Raw genomic sequence first — 18,885 nt, 5'->3', positions numbered from 1 at the left:
ATAAATTACATTGTGTGTTCAGAAATGTCCTTATAGGTTAGTCTCCAGACTATGAACTAAATGAAGGTCATCAACACCTGAAACCTATAGGAACTCTTTACATTTGTTAGTCATCTAAGAGCTTGCACTATAATATAGAAAACAAGGAACTTTCTTCAACTCTTAGTTGATATGAATTTCAAAGTAATGCCAACAATAAATCATGTTAACACTGATGGAGGATATAGAGTTTGTTGGCAGCTTTCTCAAAGTGCTATAAAACTATAGTACTCTACGTGAGCAATTTAGATTTTAAAAAAGTTTTGAATGATACTTCACTCTGCTCCAAAGCCAATAATTTCAGATTCTGACAGTTTGGTAAATGTAGGTTTACTTGATAACCACACTAAATTTAGGAAAGTACATCATAATCCAAGTTAGCTACCCTGATATTTATTACATTTTCAGCCTGAAGTACACTTCTTATTTTTTTAAGAAATGTTTTTCCATTACTCATCAGCTGACTTATTTAATGCATTGCCTGACATTACGAAAAAAGATACACACAAAAGGCTTTGGAAAGTTTGGTTGAAACAAAGCCAATTGTCCTTAATTTGACATAGAAAGATTAAGTTGCACAATAGGGTAGGTACAATTTGCACCAATTAGAAATGTTATCAGATGTGTACTTTACTTTTACTGGCTTTGCAATGTAGTTTGGAACAAGATTCACTTAAGATATGGCAGGAACAGGATACTGATTAAGGATGATCAGCCATGATCATATTGAATGGTGGTGCAGGCTCGAAGGGCAGAATGGCCTACTCCTGCACCTATTGTCTATAAGAGGTTTGACGCCCTGAAGTTCATAATCAGTTCAGTTCAGTCCACTTCAATCCAGTGCGAAATTTGAACAGTTTGCAGTTAAGGTTGTCTGAGGAATTTTGAAGCTTCCTTTTCATTCTTTTTAGTGCAGAGACAACAGCGCTTCAGCTTGTCTGGGAATTTAAAAAATTAACCAGTATTCAATTACTAATGGAAGAGCTCAAGGCATGCAGCCAAGTTTATTTGCCTCGAGCTTTGCTGTCCACAAAGAACAATGTGCAAGCCTGCAGCATTACTCAGATCTGCTGACCCTACATGAATCAGAGGATGCTGATATTCTAATAGTCTTAGAAACATGCATTTTCTTGTTAGTGTAAAATTATTTTAAAAACATCCAACACTTGATTATCAGATCCAAAAAAATCAAAGGCTACTGAAATTGGTGAGACCACACATCAACAGATTAACACATATAACATGCTTTTAAGCTTAATAAAATGCACAGAATGAGTGTCCAATTAATGCAAAGAGTGCTTGGAGTACAGTTGCGAAAGATTAAGAACACTGATCTTTGTCTCTTTACTGGAAAAAAGAGACAAATCAATTTCGGCTTCTTCCCAAGAATGGATGAATAGGAGTGATTGGTCATCCTCCTTTAGAAAAACAATGAGTCACCTACTCAAAGGCATAGTGAAGTTTTTGTGTATTTCTTTAATGGTCAGTTGTAGTAATGGACAACAATAACATTGGTATTCTGACAGAATGTGATTGAATGGATTGAAGGATACTGTACACCAAAATTTTTCGTATGATCTTGCAGTCTAAATGGCAATTTCAACAAAATGTGTTTAATGTTGGATACAAAATAAATATAGAGGGGTATAGAGGGGTATGAGAAAATTGAAAATAAATCCCACCCTAAATTGAAAATGAAATGACCTGGAGGCAGATAACACGACTTGATTACTTGTATTAATGCAGGAGCTTCTGCATAGAATCTTGCTCACAATATTTAAATGCCATGAGTACACAGAAAAACAGCCAAAGGTTAAGAGCGCAAGCAAAAATCTATCAGATTTCATTTGCTCATGCAGCTGTCCATATTCTTAAACTCATTATAGATCACTAAATAGCAGTGACCTATTACTGAAAATTGTATCCATTACCCTGAAGAATAGCAAGAGAAATAACCATTATTCCAAGGTATGAAAAACAAATATGTTGCATACAGAAACTACAGAGACAAAATTTAAATTTAAATAAAATTTAAAACAGAAATGAATACATGCAGTACCAACACACAATGCCATAAAGTGATGATATAGGTACAAATAGTATTTGCAAAACAGATTAAAAATTAATCTCCAAATAATTATTTTTTTAACTGCTGTATCAGCTGGCGGCAACTCTCTCAGGAGTGGGGGCAAATAACTAAGTGAATAATCAAGAAAATTAATCACAAATAAAACTACTATACAAATTATAAGGCTCACAGTGTACAGTCATTTCAAGTTGAAATAATGTGTCAGATGAATTGGCAACTAAGACAGTGCAGGAAATCCCCTGATGTGATCTTGAGTTTGTACTTATTAAGCTGTTGTAAGCAATAAAGATGCTATGATTGACTTCAATAATGCTAAGTTTAGTACAAGAAAAGGAAAACAAAAATAATGAGACTTGGTAATTGTTATTCAACGAGAATAAAAATTAGAAAACTTAGAAAAATTGAAATTGACAGAATTATGCATAGATGAATGAAAATGTTGTTAGTACTGTTTGAAATATGAATAGCAGTACCTGTAAATGCATGCAAAGTTAGCTCAGTAGAAAATGAAGGCATCTTCTGCCATCTTCCACTTTCTTTACCTATTCCATCTTCTTCAGTTTCACAAACAGCAACAATATCACAGACAGGCACAGAAAGATTACCTGTTTGAAATAAACATTTCATTGTTTTTTTAAATTCTTTTTAACAAGCAGCAGCACTCTTTGACTAAGCATGTTAATAGATAACAACGTGTTAAATAACCACATTAATTCTTGTTCATATCCTGACAGCAAAATATATGAATCACAAAAATCAAAAATGACAAGGTTAGTTAATGTTTCATGCAAAAAAATGCAACTTGCACCTGCAATTTAGACATTTTAATTAAACTCATCTATAACTACTATACTGAATGACCCAGATTTTAAATTATTGGAAAATTAAAATATGTTGTCAACAGTCCACTCAAAATATTTCTGGACTGGAGTGGTCACACCAAAAAAAAATCTTAATTGCAGTGCTAGCTTTATAATTAATTTTATATTTTGGCCAATATATTTTATGCAAAGTAAAGCAGCAAATTGCTGAAATCAGGAAAAAAAAACCATTAAAATTTGAGTTTAAGAATTACGCAGAAATAATGAACTTCTGCCTTTCAGGAGCTCATTTATAAAGTATATTGCTTAGTACAGGAGAAAGCCTTTATGGCTTACTGGGTGGAAGAAAATTCAAAATAGTCACTTTAGACTAATTTGCCCCAAATTGCATTTGACAAGCTGGGACTCTGGCTATGTTGTAACCTGCAACATAAATGGTGACAGACTGACAGATCACGTCTCCTGTACTGAGCAATAATGACAACCATCACCCAAAGTATCTAGTCACAGACTATTACAGTATGGAGGTAATTCAGCCTAGCTTGGCAACTCTTTTGAAAATATCTGATTTAGTTCCACAATCCAATTTTCTCACACACCCATTCAAAATGGCTCCTCTTTAAGTACGTAACTCCATTATCTTCAAAAAATTACTATGGCATTTGATCTACCATAATCTATGTATTCTAAATCTAACAATAGTGCGAACAAATTTCTTCTCCTTGCCCAATTTGTTATTTTGTGTCTCAAAGGCAGGGATCGCAGTATCAAAGATGGAAGTGGGTTACTCCAAGGGACTAGCAATACATAATCAAAATACTGCAGATAGGATAGAACAGAACATTACAGCACAGTACAGGCCTTTCAGCCCTCGATGTTGCACCAATCTGTGAAACCAATATGAAGCCCATCGAACCTACACTATTCCATTTTTATTCATATGTCTATCCAGTGACCATTTAAATGCCCTTAAAGTTGGTGAGTGTGATACTGGGGATCTGAAATAAAAACAAAAGACAAAGCAAAAACTGCTTGAAATACTTAGCAAATCATACAACACCATAGAGTGAGGAATAAAATGGATATTTCTAGTGGATGATGTTTTGGTTTTCTGCAAAACAATTTGTCTGCTCTTCTGCTTTGCATTTACTGGCTATTAGCCACATGGTGGCTAGGGACAGGACTATGAATCTCAAATTAATGTATATGCATTTATTTTCAAATGACACCACTTCTACAACACTGGAACCCTAGAGGTTGCTGCAGCACTGAATACTGGTATGCTGTGTAAACTAGAAAGTAAAGTTAAAAATAGATAATGCTTAGCACAGACACTGAGAATATTTCACAATATGTAATAACTGTAAAACAAAACAATCTTAAGCATCCATTAGCTGCAAACAAGCATACTGCAAGATTTTAATGCTTCGCACAAACTTACAAATACAGGTTAGTGCATGAAATTAACTACACATCATAAAATTAGCCCAAAAAGAAATGGCAAAGTTCTTCAAAACTAAGGTTACACATGCACAAATGATGCTCTATTTTAACGTGATACTGAAAGGGCTTGACATGGTAGACCAAGGACTTCTTTTTTTCCACGTCCAGTTGGCAATCTAGACATGGAAATGCAATCTCAAGTTAAGGGACTGATCATTAAGGTCACAGATTAGGTGAAGTCTCTCAACTCAGTTGTGAAGTTTAGGAATTCTCTGGGTCAGACAGATGTAGTGTTCCAAGATTGAAAGTATTTATGGTTTGTCTTGGGAATTACGGGATATCTCAAAATCACAATACAGAAACCATTTCACCCATCATGTCTGCATCAGTTTTCCGGATGAGCACTTCACTTAGTGATATGGGGAATAGACAAGAAAATGTAGTTAAAGCTTAAAAAATCAGTAATGATTGAAGTAAACAGCAGGACAGACTTGATGATATGGTCTGTTCATATAGCATTTTTTTTGTGCATAGGAAGGTATTTTATACATTGATCAACAAAACAGTAAATGGTCTTTACCCGGTTTATCATCTTGGTTAAGTAGGTGTTTGGAAAGGTAGAAACGGAAGGAAAGGGCAAGTAGAGTTGCAGGTTTGTTTCCATGTTGATAGTGGAGTCGTCACAAAATTTTATAACAATGATTCGATCCAGTTAATTGTATTTTGTGTACAATTTGTGAAAACAGTCATATCAAATCAAACACTGACTACTAATTTTAATTAGTTGATATTTAAATTATAAATCTGTTTTAAGATTATTGTTATTTAGTTAAATAGTCACAAAGTAAATTAATGCAGGTGACACAAAAATAGGTGGAATGGCAAGTTCTGAGAGCGAGGGGCGGCACGGTGGCTCAGTGGTTAGCACTGCTGCCTCACAGCAACAGGGTCCCAGGTTCAACTCCATCCTCAGGCGACTGTCTGTGTGGAATTTGCATATTCTCCCCATGGAGAAAGTGAGGACTGCAGATGCTGGAGATCAGAGCTGAAAAATATGTTGCTGTAAAAACGCAGCAGGTCAGGCAGCATCCAAGGAGCAGGAGAATCGACGTTTCGGGCATAAGAAGCTGCCTGACTTGCTGCACTTTTCCAGCAACACATTTTTCAGCCCACATTCTCCCCATGTCTGCGTGGGATTCCTCCGTGTGCTCCGGTTTCCTCCCACAGTCCAAAAATGTGCAATTCAGGTGAATTGGCAATGCTAAATTGTCCATAGGGATAGGTGCATTAGTCAGAGGGAAGTGGGTCTGGATGAGTTATTCTTCAGAAGGTCGGTGTGGACTGGTTGGGCCAAAGGGCCTGTTTTCACACTGTAGGGAATCTAATCTAATCTAAACATTTTACAGAGTACTGACACATTAAGTGGGCAAATAATTGGTAAATGAAGTTATGATGTGGAAAGATGTGAAGGGAGAATTAAAGAACAAACATTATTTAAATGGAGAAAAACACTGCAGAAAGCTGTAACACAATGGAACTTGGGGGGTGCTTGTGCATGAAATATAGAAAGCTTGCATACAGGTGCAGCAGAAAGACTGATGGAATGTTGACCCTTTTTTCAAGAAGGTTTGGAGTGTTAGGAAATCATACTGCAACTGTACAAGCTGGTGAAACTACATCTGGAGGACTGTGAACAGTTTAGTCCCCCTAGTTAAAGGAAGATATTATTTCAGTGGATGCAATACAGAAAAAGTTCATTAGGATGATCCTCTGTAAGGAAGGACTGTCTTATAACTAAAGATGAAACAGTTTGAGTTTCTATTCATTGACTTTAAGAAAAGTGAACGGTGATCTCAATGAAACATACAGGATTCTTAATGGTTTGACAGGGTAAATGTGGAGAGGATGGTTCGCAGAGTCAAGGATCAGATGGCAGAGCGTCAGTCTTAAATTGATTCTGAGCTGAGGAGGAATTTCTTCTCCCAGGAGGTTGAAACTCTTTGGAACACCTTGTCACAGAAAGCTGTGAAGGCAGAGTCTTTGTGTATATTTAAGAATGAAATGCATAGATTCTTGATCATTAGGTGAATTGAGGATTATGACGGCAACACATGAAAGTGAATGCATAGAATGTCAGACCAGCTGTGATTCCACTGAATGGTGGAGTGAGCTTGAGGGGCTCAATAACATACTGCTGCTCCTATTTTTTATGGTCTATAATCTGATGGTTACTGTTCAACTTTAAAGAATTTGAGAATGGTTTTAAATTTGTCGCAAAATTCTATGTAGAGTTACCTTCAACCTTTGTGTTCTCAAATTCTTCTCAGAACAAGTGATGATGAAAAAAGTGGATTTACTGGACAGCTCAGTTTCTCCTTCCAAAACAGTGAGGTCAATGCATACAACCTCAGGCAAATATACATGCGTGGGCATCCACTGATTACCACTTAATGTCACTGAGTCATACAGCACAAAATCAGACCTTTCAGTGCAATTCGTTCATGCCAACCAAGTTTCCCAACCTAAACTAGTCCCACTTTGCGTGTTTTGGCCCATATCCCTCTAAACCTTTCCTATTCATGCATCTATTCAAATGTCTTTTAAATGGCGTAACTGTTCCGCATCTACCACTTCCTCTGCCAGTTTATTCCACACACAAACCACCCTGCATGTGACAAGGTTATTCTTCAGGTCCCTTTTGAATCTTTCTCCTCTCATGTTAAAAATATGCCTCCCTAGTTTGGAACTCCCCCACCCAAAGTAAAATATTTTTGCTATTCACCTTTTCTATGCCCCTCATGACTTTCTAAACCTCTGCAAAGGTCACCCTTCAACCTCCCATGCTTCAGTGACAGCCTATCCAACCTGTCCTTATAACTCAAACCCTCCAGTCTTGGCAACACCCTGGTAAACCTTTTCTGAACACTTTCCAACTTAATAATGTCCTTCCTATTAAAAGGACAACCAGAACTATGCACAATTGCATGTATGATACAGCTAAAGCTACAAAACTCTCCTGTTTTTTCGAAATGAAGTGAAAATAGGTAAGGATATAATGACAGGGACAAATTTCTTTAAATTGCCAAAACCAAATAATTTATTTTTTAGAATGAAATAATTCTTATTAGTTTCTTATTACTTCTGTAAAGCTGTAGGAAGATCAAAGTAGTGTGAATTTGATGTCAAAATGGAATTAAATTAGATTTGCTACTACCCACAATAATTTTACAAATTTGAATTTGAACTCTGTTTCATCCTTACATGTGGAATTTATAAATATAATCATGAAGCATTGTTGAGAGTTAATGAGTGGGATCAGTTCTGGGCCTTAACTCTTCACACAATTTATATAAATAATTCAGATGAAGGGACTGAAGGTAAAGTTGCTAAATTTTGCTGACGACATAAATATCGTACAAATTTAAGTTGCAAAGAGGACATAAGGTAGCTATGAAGTATACAGATAGGTTTGGTAAGTGTGGGCACAGATTTGGAAAACAGAGTGTAACGTGGAAAAATGTGAAATTGTCCAAAACAGCTCAAAGAACAACTAAGAAGCATATTATCTCAATGTTGAGAAATTGCAACACTCGAAGATTCATAGGGATTTGAGTTTCCAAGTGTGCAAATCACAAAGTATTAGTATGCAGGTACAATAAGTAATTGTGAAAGCTTCCAGAATGCTCTTGTTAATTAAATGGTATTCAATACAAAAGTTTGGAGGTCATGATTAAGTTAGGCTGCTGAGACCACATCTTGAGAACTGTTCACAGGACCATCTCTCCAAAGACGGATGTAAACCTGTGCAAGACTGTTCTGAGAAAGCTGACTGGATTCAACTGGGTTATCTTTTGAAAGAAAGGTCTGCCTGTTTTTTTGTTGGAGTTTCTGGGAGTAGGTGGTGCATTGATCAAAGCTTCCAAGATCCTTCGGGCTCTAGACACAGTGTATATGTTAAAAGGATGCATCCTGGGGGAGAAGCTAGACATAGCGGTCACGTTTAAAAATAAAGGAACTTCTTTCAGTCCTTCATGTGATGAGTGTCTCTGGATTGGCTAAGCCAGCATTTATTGCACATCCCTAATTACCGTAGAACTGAACAGTTTCTTAGGCTGTTTCTACAGGCAGTTAGGAGTCAAACATTTGCTATGAATTTGCATTTACATGTAGGCTTTATCAGGTAACATTAGCAGATTTCCTTCCTTAGCAGACATTAGTGAACCATAGAGGTTTTTACAGCAATTGGCAGCAATTACCATGAGACTAGCTTTTAATTCCAGGTCTTTATTTTAATCAAATCCCACCATGGCCCTGGAACGTCTAATTGAGATTCTGAATTACTAGGGCAGTGACATCACTATACCACTGCCTCCCCCACAGATGAGGAGAATTATTTTTTCACTCAAAAGAAGTTACTATCAGAGTCATACAGCATGGAATCGTACCCTTTAGTCCAACCAGTCCATGCCGACCTTAATCCCCAAAAAGAAAACTCGCCCTACCTGCCTGCACTTGGTTCATATTCCTCCAAACATTTCTTATTCATGTACTTATGTAAATGTCTTTTAAACATTGCAACTGTACCCACATTCACCACTTCCTCTCTAAGTTCATTCCATTCACAAACCACTGTTTAAAAACAAAATTGCCCTTCAGGTCTTTTTTAAAACCTTTCTCCTCTCACCTTAAAAATTGCTCCCTAGTCTTGAAATTCCTCATCCTAGGGAAAATACATACCCCTCATGATTTTATAAACCTCTAAAAGACACCCCTCAATATCCAATGTTCCAGTGAAATATGTCCCAGCCTATCCAGCCTCTTATAACCCAAACCCTCCATTCCTGGCAATATCCTGATAAATCTCTTTTGTACCCTCCCCAGCTCAATAATATTCTTTCTCTAACAGGAAGACCAGAACCGGAAACAGTCCTCCAGAAGAGACCTCATCAACATCATGTACAAACTCTCTCGTGCGAAAGATGGGAAAGGCAGAATCTTTGAAAATTTTTAATACATAGGTAGACTGATCTTTGATAAGAAAGTAATGGCAGGTTATCAGGAGTAGACAGGAAACTCGGACTGGAGGTTAAAATTAAATTAGCCAAACCTTATTCAATGATAGAGGAGGCTTGAATGGCCTATTTCTGCTCCTAAATTGTATGTAGTTTAATTTTCTAATTTATTAATCACGACTTTCGTCCAGAATGTCTAATAGAATACACCAAATTACTACTGGGACAGATTCACGCACACTTAGTACCTGATTGGTCAAGTCTAACCGGAACATGCCTTTAGCACTCTTGAAAGTGTATACACAAGTTTGTGATGTGCATCTCAACACAGACTGTACAGTGTGGTGGAAACTTCAAAAACACTACAAGACAATTCAATTTAATAGCTTTATGTAATATTTATATTGTATTCTGCAGACAAGTGCTCAGTTTCAAAGCTATGATATGGTCTCTATGACACCCACAAATTACAGATTCTGGGACTATGTAAGCAATGTCAACTGGAAAAAGATGAATTGCAATGAGAGTTTTCAACTAATTGAACAGCATTCAGCTTTTTGCTCTCAAAAAGACATAATCCAGATTGGTTATAATCAAAACCTTGCAATAAAAAAGCAGAGTAAAAACTGTTTGTGTATCTCCAAAAATGTGTATTCCCTACAACACGTGTAAAACTTGCCAAAGAGAGAAAAATGAATCAAAGATCAATGAAGACCAAGAGAATTTACAGGCAAAGAGCATACCAACAAAAAGACAAAATCAAACAAAGCCAGAAATATAGTTGCCAACTAGCTGTGTGACAGGGCTGCTCTGCATTTTTAATTTAAAATTATTGTCCTGGTTTGTAAATTTCACTATGTCTCTACTTCTCCTCCCTTTCTCCATAACCAACTCCCAGCTTGCAGTCATCGGATTTCTGAACTCTAATTCTGGCCACTTTTCTTGGCCTTGCTATTGCTAGCCACGCCTTCAGTTGTCCAAGATCTGTTCTTTGGAATTCACTCCGAAAATGTCTCCACTTCTTTGTCAGGGTCTCCTCCTTGAGTTCATTTTTTCCATTCTTGGGCTGTGGTTCTCGCTGGTGAGGCCATTCCTAGTTTTCCAGAAGGCAGTTGAAAGTAAACTGCATTGCTGTGGCTTTATGTAGGCCAGATGGGTTTGGATAGAATTTCAAATCTGTTTCCTGAAAGGACGTGACTGAACCAGATAAGTTTTGTGACAATTGACAGTGATTACGTGGTCACCGTTAAGCCAGCTTTTTACTGCAGTTCTTTTTATTGAATTCCATACTCACTTCATCTCATTCTTGTTGACTGCAAAACTGATATCAAAAACAAAGTTAATCAATTTTGCAAATCCTTGGAATAAAAGTATATAATTTGGCACACACTTACCTTGGTGCCAATAAGAAATACAGATTAATTTGATTATTAAAGTATTGCAAGTCACACAAACTGACAAAGATTTGGCTTTTATTATATGGGATTGCTGTTTTCAACCAGTCACAACAACAAAAAAATTAACTTGCTGAAATTCAATTTTTACAGTAATAACATAACTCCAGTAAATGTAAATACCAATAAATACAATACCAATTTTTTTGACAAGCTCCAAGGTCATTTCACATCACAACAACTTGGGCTATGACCCCTGCCCCATATCCAAACATTATTACTATGAGAAAAGCTAACGCTGTCTACATTAAAAAGGTAATTATTTCAAAGATATTAGTTAAGTACAGATAGATGAAATTTAATGATATTTCAAAAATGCACTAATTTTAAACAACAGTAATGCCTACTAAAAAAGTATAACAAAATTATTAAAGACCACCCTTAAACATTTGTTTTCATCTTTAAATGCAAAACAAAGATTCCAGGCCCAGCAATCAAGAACTCAATGCTTTACTCAATGCCCAATAGATGCAAATTTTCTGGATTGCTCACGTACAATTATTGCACAAAATATGGAGTTTCGGGATTGAAGGTGATTTAGCTGTTTAGATCAGAAATTGACTAGCTGTAAGAAGACAGAGGGTGGTAACTGATGGGAAACGTTCATCCTGGAGCTCAGTTGCCAGTGGCGTGCTGCAAGGCTGTTTTGGAGCCACTGCTGTTTGTCATTTTTATAAATGATCTGGATGTGGGCGGAGAAGGATGGGTTAGTAAATTTGCGGATGACACCAAGGTAGGTAGAGTTTTGGATAGTGCCAAAAGATGTTTTGGGTTACAGAGGGACATAAGTAGGATGCAGAGCTGGGCTGAGAAGTGGCACATGGAGTTTAATGTGGAAAAGTGTGAGGCGGTTCACTTCAGAAGTAGTAACAGGAATGCAGAATACTGAGCTAATGGTAAAAGTCTAGGCAGTGTAGATGACTGGGAGATCTGGGTGCATAAATCCCTGAAAGTTGCCAGCCAGGTTGCTAGGGTTGTTAAGAAGGCATATGGTGTGTCGGTTTTTACTGGTAGGGGGTTGAGCTTCAGAGCCACGAAAATTCCACTTCAGCTATACAAAGCACTGGTAAGACCACACCTGGAGTACTGCGTACAGTTCTGGTCACCGCATTATAGGAAGTGGAAACTTTGTAAAGGTTTTAGAGGAGATTTACTAGGATGTTGCCTGGTATGGAAGGAAGGCCTTACGAGGAAAGGCTGAGAGAATGGAGGCTGTTTTTGTTGCAGAGAAAAGGTTGAGAGGTAACTTAATTGTGACGTATAAGATAATCAGAGAGTTAGATAAGGTGGACAGTGAAAGCCTTTTTCCTCTGATGGTGAAGGCTAACACAAGGGGACATAGCTTTAAATTGCAGGGTGATAGATTTAGGACAAATATCAGGGGTAGTTTCTTTACTCAGTAGTAGGGGCATGGAACAGCCTGCCTGCAACAGTAATAGAGGCATTTAAATGGGCATTGGACATACGTATGGATAATAATGGAATAGTGAAGATTAGATGGACATCAGATTTATTTCACAGGTAGGCGCAACATCGAGGGCTGAAGGGCCTATACTCCGCTGTAACGTTCGACGCAGATGTAACGAGGATGCAAGTGGTGCAGTAGTAATGTCCCTACCTCTGGGCCTCGAGTTCAAGTCCCACCTGCTCTAGAGGTGCATAATAACATTTCCAAATAAGTTGGTTAGAAAAAAAATCTATAGATGTAATGAGGAATCGAGTGGCACAGTGATCGTATCCCTACCTCTGAGACAGAAGACCCAGTTTCAAGTTCCACCTGCTCCAGAGGTGTGTATCATCTCTGAACAGGTTGATTTGAAATCATTTCTCTGTAGATGCACACTTCCTCCTTGGAGGAGTTGCTATGCAGAGAGCAAGAAAAAAAGATTATCCAGAGATACTAGCGCAATTGTAACAATCCCTTAACAGTCAACCATCATACTTGTGACATTACACGTCTGTATGGCTGACTTATCAAATAGTTAATTTGGAACAGTGTACACTTTTAATTTCATCTGTCAAGGAGAGGGATTCCTTGCCAGTTCTCACTTCCCATTCTCAAACACCAAAAATCATCTTGAAAGCTAGAATGACAAAGATTTGCCTTTTGTTTTGAGCAGGCTGTGCTGCTGTCAAGCCAGCATATCTTATCAGCTGTTAATTAAACGAATAGACTTGAATTACTGATTTTAGATGGGCTACTTTTTGCAATGCTTGGCTTAAAAAACAAATCAATCAATCAAGGAGACCTCAAAAGTTACTTTTACAGAAAACTAGGTGGCCAACTCAACTGAAGTGTTTGAGAGAATAAAACTGGGTTAAATGTGCCCAACACAATTAATGAGAAAACATATTCAAATCTGGATCTTTTGCTCAATTCAACAAATTCCATAGTACAACATTATTTCCTGTAATTCTAAGGAACTGACAACCACAACTTTATCAAGTGGGGATGCACAACAAAGGTTAGCCTTGCCTAGACACTCACAACTCAAGAATGAACTTAAAATATTATAGAGCAAAATATTTTATGAGTTTGGAGATTCCTAGAGCAATTGAGAAAAGTTTGAATGACTTTGTAGAACTACAATTTTACATATATTTTGAATAGAAAATAGGTCAGAAGGAGAAAGTCGCAATGAGAGCACGATGGTTAGAAAGAAACTCAAAGTCCAGAGTAAAGTCCATTCAACTTTTCTTTGAAACTTAAAGTGACGAACTTCAAAAAACAAGCAAGTAATACCTGACGATGAGGTTGAATTTGCAGCCAGTCTGGCAGGTTTGAAGCCACCGGATTTCAGGGCATCACTCAAAGGCATAAATCTTTTATAACAAGGTGGAGAGAAAGCAGAGCTAACTTCTGGAGTCCAGTGATCCTCCTTCAGACTCTTCTGCCTGAAGTTCACCGGACTGGAAACATTCATTTTGTTTTCATCTCTCCACAGATGCTGCCAGAGCTCCTCCAACAGTTTCTGTACTTTTATTTTGTTTCAGATCTTTTAGCCTCCCGCGGTTCTTTGTTCTACTTTAGGTGTTGTTTTCACACGGTGACAGGGGGGCGAGCTGCGTACAGGGAGAGTCAGCCACACTCTCTCACCTTGGATCTGACTCCAGAAGGTGACTGTTTCACTGACAGAGAATTGGGGGGAACAAAGTAAACAAAATTCTACCTCACCGCCCCCCACCACCACCATCCCAAACCAATTTCTAAAGACCCTACAGCTCATTCTCCCCCCCGAGGTGAACGACACACGACACCAAGGAGGCGACTCTTGACTCACCCGTTCCGGATGTCGAGGCTTTCCTCGGACCGAGCGGCTGCCAACACAAAACGGTCTCGGTTAAGGTGACTTCGAAGGACTGCTCATTGACTAACAAACGCGAAACGAGCAGCGGAGGCGGCACCGGCCGCTCCATGGCAGGCGACCGGCAATCGCTGAGATGCTGAAAGGTGTCGCGGGCAGGCGGAGGGGATTTCGGGGCGACCGGCTCGGCTCCGCCGTCAGGGAACAAACATCGCCGGACACCGCCGATCCTCCCTGTTGTTCGCCGCCGACCTGCTCGCGGTTCCTTCATCCACCGTGCTTCCGTCATCGCGTAGCGGGGAGGAGGGGAGCGCGCGACGATCAACACTACCCCAACCTTGATGTGGTGAGGGTAACGACGAACCAATCTGGGGGCGTGGCCTGGACTAACCCAATTCGAGAGTGGAGCCGGGAGCCACACATTATGGGGGCGGAGCCCAAACGAATCCAATCTGAGGGCGTGGCCAAAACTGACCCAATCTGGGGACAGGTTTTAGATTGACCAATCTAAGGCGGGGCCTAGCCTCACTCAATCTGGAGGCACGGCCTCGACTCACAATCTGGGGGCGGAGCCTAGACTGACCAAATCCGGGGGTGGGGCCTAGACTAACCCAATCTGGAGGGTGGGATGGGACTAAAACTGCCCCTTTATGGGGGCAGGGCCAACACTGGCCTAATCTTGGGGAAGGGCAGACCTAAAAATTGCCCAAACTGGGGATGGAGTCAATACTGCCCTAATCTGGAGGGGCAAACCCAAACAGCAGGCAGGCTGGAAAGAAGACTGCTCCAATAGTTCATCTTAACAGTGTGGCCCAAGCTGAGCTACATAGGCTGTCTCACTTAAAGTTGGGGTTGCATTTCTGAAAATTGTGACTGTAAGTGATAAAACTTTAAGTGAAGCATTTGTGGAAATCAATTTTAAAATTGGAGTTTGGTTTGGTTTCTTCAATAGAAAAAAAATAACATTTTAATAATTTCATCTATTTCTTTAATCAACCTGTTCAGTGGTGGCATTAAACACTTCTGGAGCAGATGGGACATGAACCCACGCCTCTCGGTCCAAGGGTGCGGACACTACCATTGCACCACAAAAGGGCCACTGATATTTCACTTTTACTCTCTCAATTGACAAACAATACAATCTGTCCTCAAAATACCTACATTTTAACATTAGTAAAGAAAACTGTTAAAATTAAACAGCATTAAAAGTACAACAGTAAAACAAAATTGTACCATTTTACCTACAGTGCCTCTCATAGTGATGCAATGATGTAGACTCCAATGGCCCACTGTAAGACGTCTGCTTTGTGTCGCCCTCACTCACTGGCCTGTGAGACATGGAATGTGGTTATCCCTTGTTTCCGGCTGCATTGTGACTGCTGCCCGGTGATGGAGTGTCGGCAGTGTCTGTCGATCCACTATTTGGTGGCGGTGCTCCTTTTGGCTGCAGAGGCTCCTCTGTTTTAATTGTTGCCTTGGGCTGGGACTACTGTGGAGCTTTCATATTGGTGTCCTGTGGGTATTTGGGAGGTGAGATCGTGCTGCTCAATTCAGTCTTGTTGACATCTGGTGGATCGGGGGAAGATGGGTTCACAGGCACCATGTAGATGAGAGGGACAGCTCGGTTGTATCCAGGCTCATCCTGCTGGCAATGGCAGCATCCAGGAGGATGTTGTCAGGTGACAGTTGTGGCAGCGACCACACTGGCAGGCAGTCTGGGGACTTATGGCTTGGTTGGTGGGTCTCTGCTTCAGATCTCAGGCAGCAGTGTAACACTGGGAAGGACTGCAAATTGGAAGACTGGAATGGCCTTACAACAGAGAGGCTGAGGTTATGCTAAAATGGCATAAATTGTGTCAAATGAGGCTGCAGTAGACAACATTATAACAAATGCTCCTCAAGATTTATGGTTCTAATAATTTGCCAACATTAAAGCAAAATAATGTGGAAAACGATATCCAAAAACAAGCCAGCCAAGGATGGTGCCTATTGATGTTTTCATATTTAATGTAAATGAGTAGTGATGAATGTAACTTTCTGATCAACAATGCCCACTTGTTTTTTCTCAATTTACAACTTGTGCCTTCTTTGCAATATATTGGTCAGCTCCCTCTCCATTGCCTCATTTACATGTTTACCATTCACCTTTGGCACTTCACCAATCAAATGGTCAATTGACAGAGAACACTACTGTTTTGATCATAGAAGTTATCGCTACAGAAGCCTGATCTTGCCGTCAATAACATAAAACAGTGGTTGCATTTCAACAAAATACATGTGAGATGCTTTGGGGCAGAAAGAGTGTTATAGGGAAAAATTTCACATTGGTGAAGAGGTGCAGCAGCGATTGGCATCAAATGAGGAAGCTGTAGGATGCAGAAAGCATGAGAAACAAGGGCCATACAACCACCTTGCTGAGTTTCTCCTATCATTGTCACAGAATACACTGATCTTCTTTGTTACATTGTTCTATAATCCCTTTATCCTGGTTGAAGAACAACTAGTCAGACATCTCAATTACATTCTGATAATACAAATCCTGAGGCTGCTTTGAAAATAACATACAAAAGTGTTGACGTGATAAAGATAATTACTTTAATGTAAAACAAGATAATCATCTAGGTGACTCCTCGTTGTGATAATTGGTGGAAGCCTGCAGCTCCTGCTGTGGGAAGTCTTAATACATGTGGCTGGCTAATTATTGAACATGCAAACCTGTTGAGGGTAGGTTGCAGGATGCAGTAGCTAAGCTTCTATGGGAGACAGTTTAGAGACAATTTGGCTCAGCTGGCATGTTGACGTTGTTTGTTTGAGAAGCCAAATGAGAATCCAGTTGTTCTCATTTTTAAAAAAAATTCCATTCCCTTTAGCCCACATTTCATTACATTCAATGAACTGAAGGAGAGTATGTTGGAAAAGATGACCAATCTCTCCAAAGCATTTATCCACTTAATCCAACAATCTCTCCATACTCAGACCAAATGTCCCTAAGAATCCCAGCTGTAGTGGTGAAACTCTTCAGCACATGTTCCAATTTTCCTGATGGTTTTTTTGTGAGGTTGGCAGTTTTCTTCTCATTCTCCGAGCCATTCTTCTTTTCCAGGTGTTTCCTGATGTTAGGAGACAAATTGGAAGAGAGAAACAAGAAGAATTAGGATGAAAATGATTGAGAAAAAAACTGTCATTCAAAAAATAAGTTGACACTTGCTTATACCTCGAGACAAATCTTAATGGGTCTTGATTTCTGTTGACAGGCTTTGAAACATGTATTTGGAAAGGCAAGGACTGATTAGGAATAGTCTACAAGGCTTTGTGCATGGAAATCATGTCTCACAAACTTGATTTGAGTTTTTTGAAGAAGTAACAAAGAGGATTTGAGGGCTCTTGAGGGCAGAGCAGTAGATGTGATCTATATGGACTTCAGTAAGGCGTTCGACAAGGTTCCACCTTGCACGCAATATTCCAACAGTGGCCTTACCAATGTCCTGTACAGCCGCAACATGACCTCCCAACTCCTGTACTCAATACTCTGACCAATAAGGGAAAGCATATCAAACGCCTTCTTCACTATCCTATCTACCCGCGACTTCACTTTCAAGGAGCTATGAACCCGCACTCCAAGGTCTCTTTGTTCAGCAACACTCCCTAGGACCTTACCATTAAGTATATAAGTCCTGCTAAGATTTGCTTTCCCAAAATGCAGAACCTTGCATTTATCTGAATTAAACTCTATCTGCCACTTCTCAGCCTGTTGGCCCATTTGATCAAGATCCTGTAGTAATCTGAGGTAACCTTCTTTGCTGTCCACTACACCTCAAATTTTGGTGTCATTTGCAAACTTACCAACTATGCCTAATATGCTCACATTTATATAAATGACAAAAAGATATGGACCAAGTACCAATCCTTGTAGCACTCCACTGGTCACAGGCCTCCAGTCTGAAAAACAACCCTCCTCCACCACCCTCCATCTTCTACCTTTGAGTCAGTTCTGTATTCAAATGGCTAGTTCTCCATGTATTCCATGAGATCTAACCTTGCTAAGATAGGATAGTGAAGAAGGCATTTGGTATGCTTTCCTTTATTGGCCAGAGTATCAAGTACAGGAGTTGGGAGGTCATGTTGTGTCTGTCCAGGACATTGGTTAGGCCTCTGTTGGAATATTGCATGCAATTCTGGTCTCTTTCATAATGGAGAAATGTTGTGAAACTTGAAAGGGTTCAGAAAGGATTTACTAGGATGTTGCCAGGGTTGGAGGATTTGAGCTATAGGGAGAAGCTGAACAGGCTGGGTTGTTTTCCCTGGAGTGTCGGAGGCTGAGGGATGACATTATAGAGGTTTCCAAAATCACGAGAAGCATGGATAGCAAATAGACAAAGTATTTTCCCTGGGGTGGGGGAGTCCAGAACTACAGGGCATAGGTTTAGGGTGAGAGGGGAAAGATATAAAAGAAACCTAAGGGGTAACCTTTTCATGCAGAGGGATGTGTGTATGGAATGAGCTACCAGGGGAAGTGGTGGATGCTAGACAATTGCAACAGTTAAAAGGCATTTGGATGGGTATATGAATAGGAAGGGTTTGGAGGATTATGGGCCGGGTGCTGGCAGGTGGGACTAGATTGGGTTGGGATATCTGGTCGGCATGGACGGGTTGGACTGAAGGGTCTGCTTCCATGCTGTACATCTCTATGACTCTATGATTTCTTGGCAGGTTTTGTAAATT

At 39.5% G+C, this 18,885-nt stretch overlaps 1 protein-coding gene across 4 annotated transcripts in view; it reads right to left on the bottom strand.

Annotated features, from left to right (window-relative positions):
- cerk (ceramide kinase) overlaps positions 1-18,885 on the bottom strand; it is a 79,605-nt gene that overhangs the window by 51,829 nt on the left and 8,891 nt on the right. For 2 of the 4 annotated variants that reach the window (XM_087999540.1, XM_043713704.2), the window contains exon 2: positions 14,140-17,273. In XM_087999540.1, the coding sequence (XP_087855666.1) occupies positions 14,140-14,452 (313 nt within the window). In that variant the 5' untranslated portion in view covers positions 14,453-17,273. Of the gene's footprint in view, positions 1-2,601; positions 2,734-14,139; positions 17,274-18,885 lie in introns of all 4 variants that reach the window. The other 2 variants (XM_087999541.1, XM_043713702.2) reach the window with 2 other exon arrangements.

Source organism: Chiloscyllium plagiosum, unplaced genomic scaffold, assembly GCF_037043375.1.
Source record: "Chiloscyllium plagiosum isolate Xiang-an unplaced genomic scaffold, Cpla_swu_hap1 HiC_scaffold_23, whole genome shotgun sequence".
Lineage (NCBI taxonomy): Eukaryota > Metazoa > Chordata > Chondrichthyes > Orectolobiformes > Hemiscylliidae > Chiloscyllium > Chiloscyllium plagiosum.
This window is presented reverse-complemented; position numbering and strand designations above follow the sequence as displayed.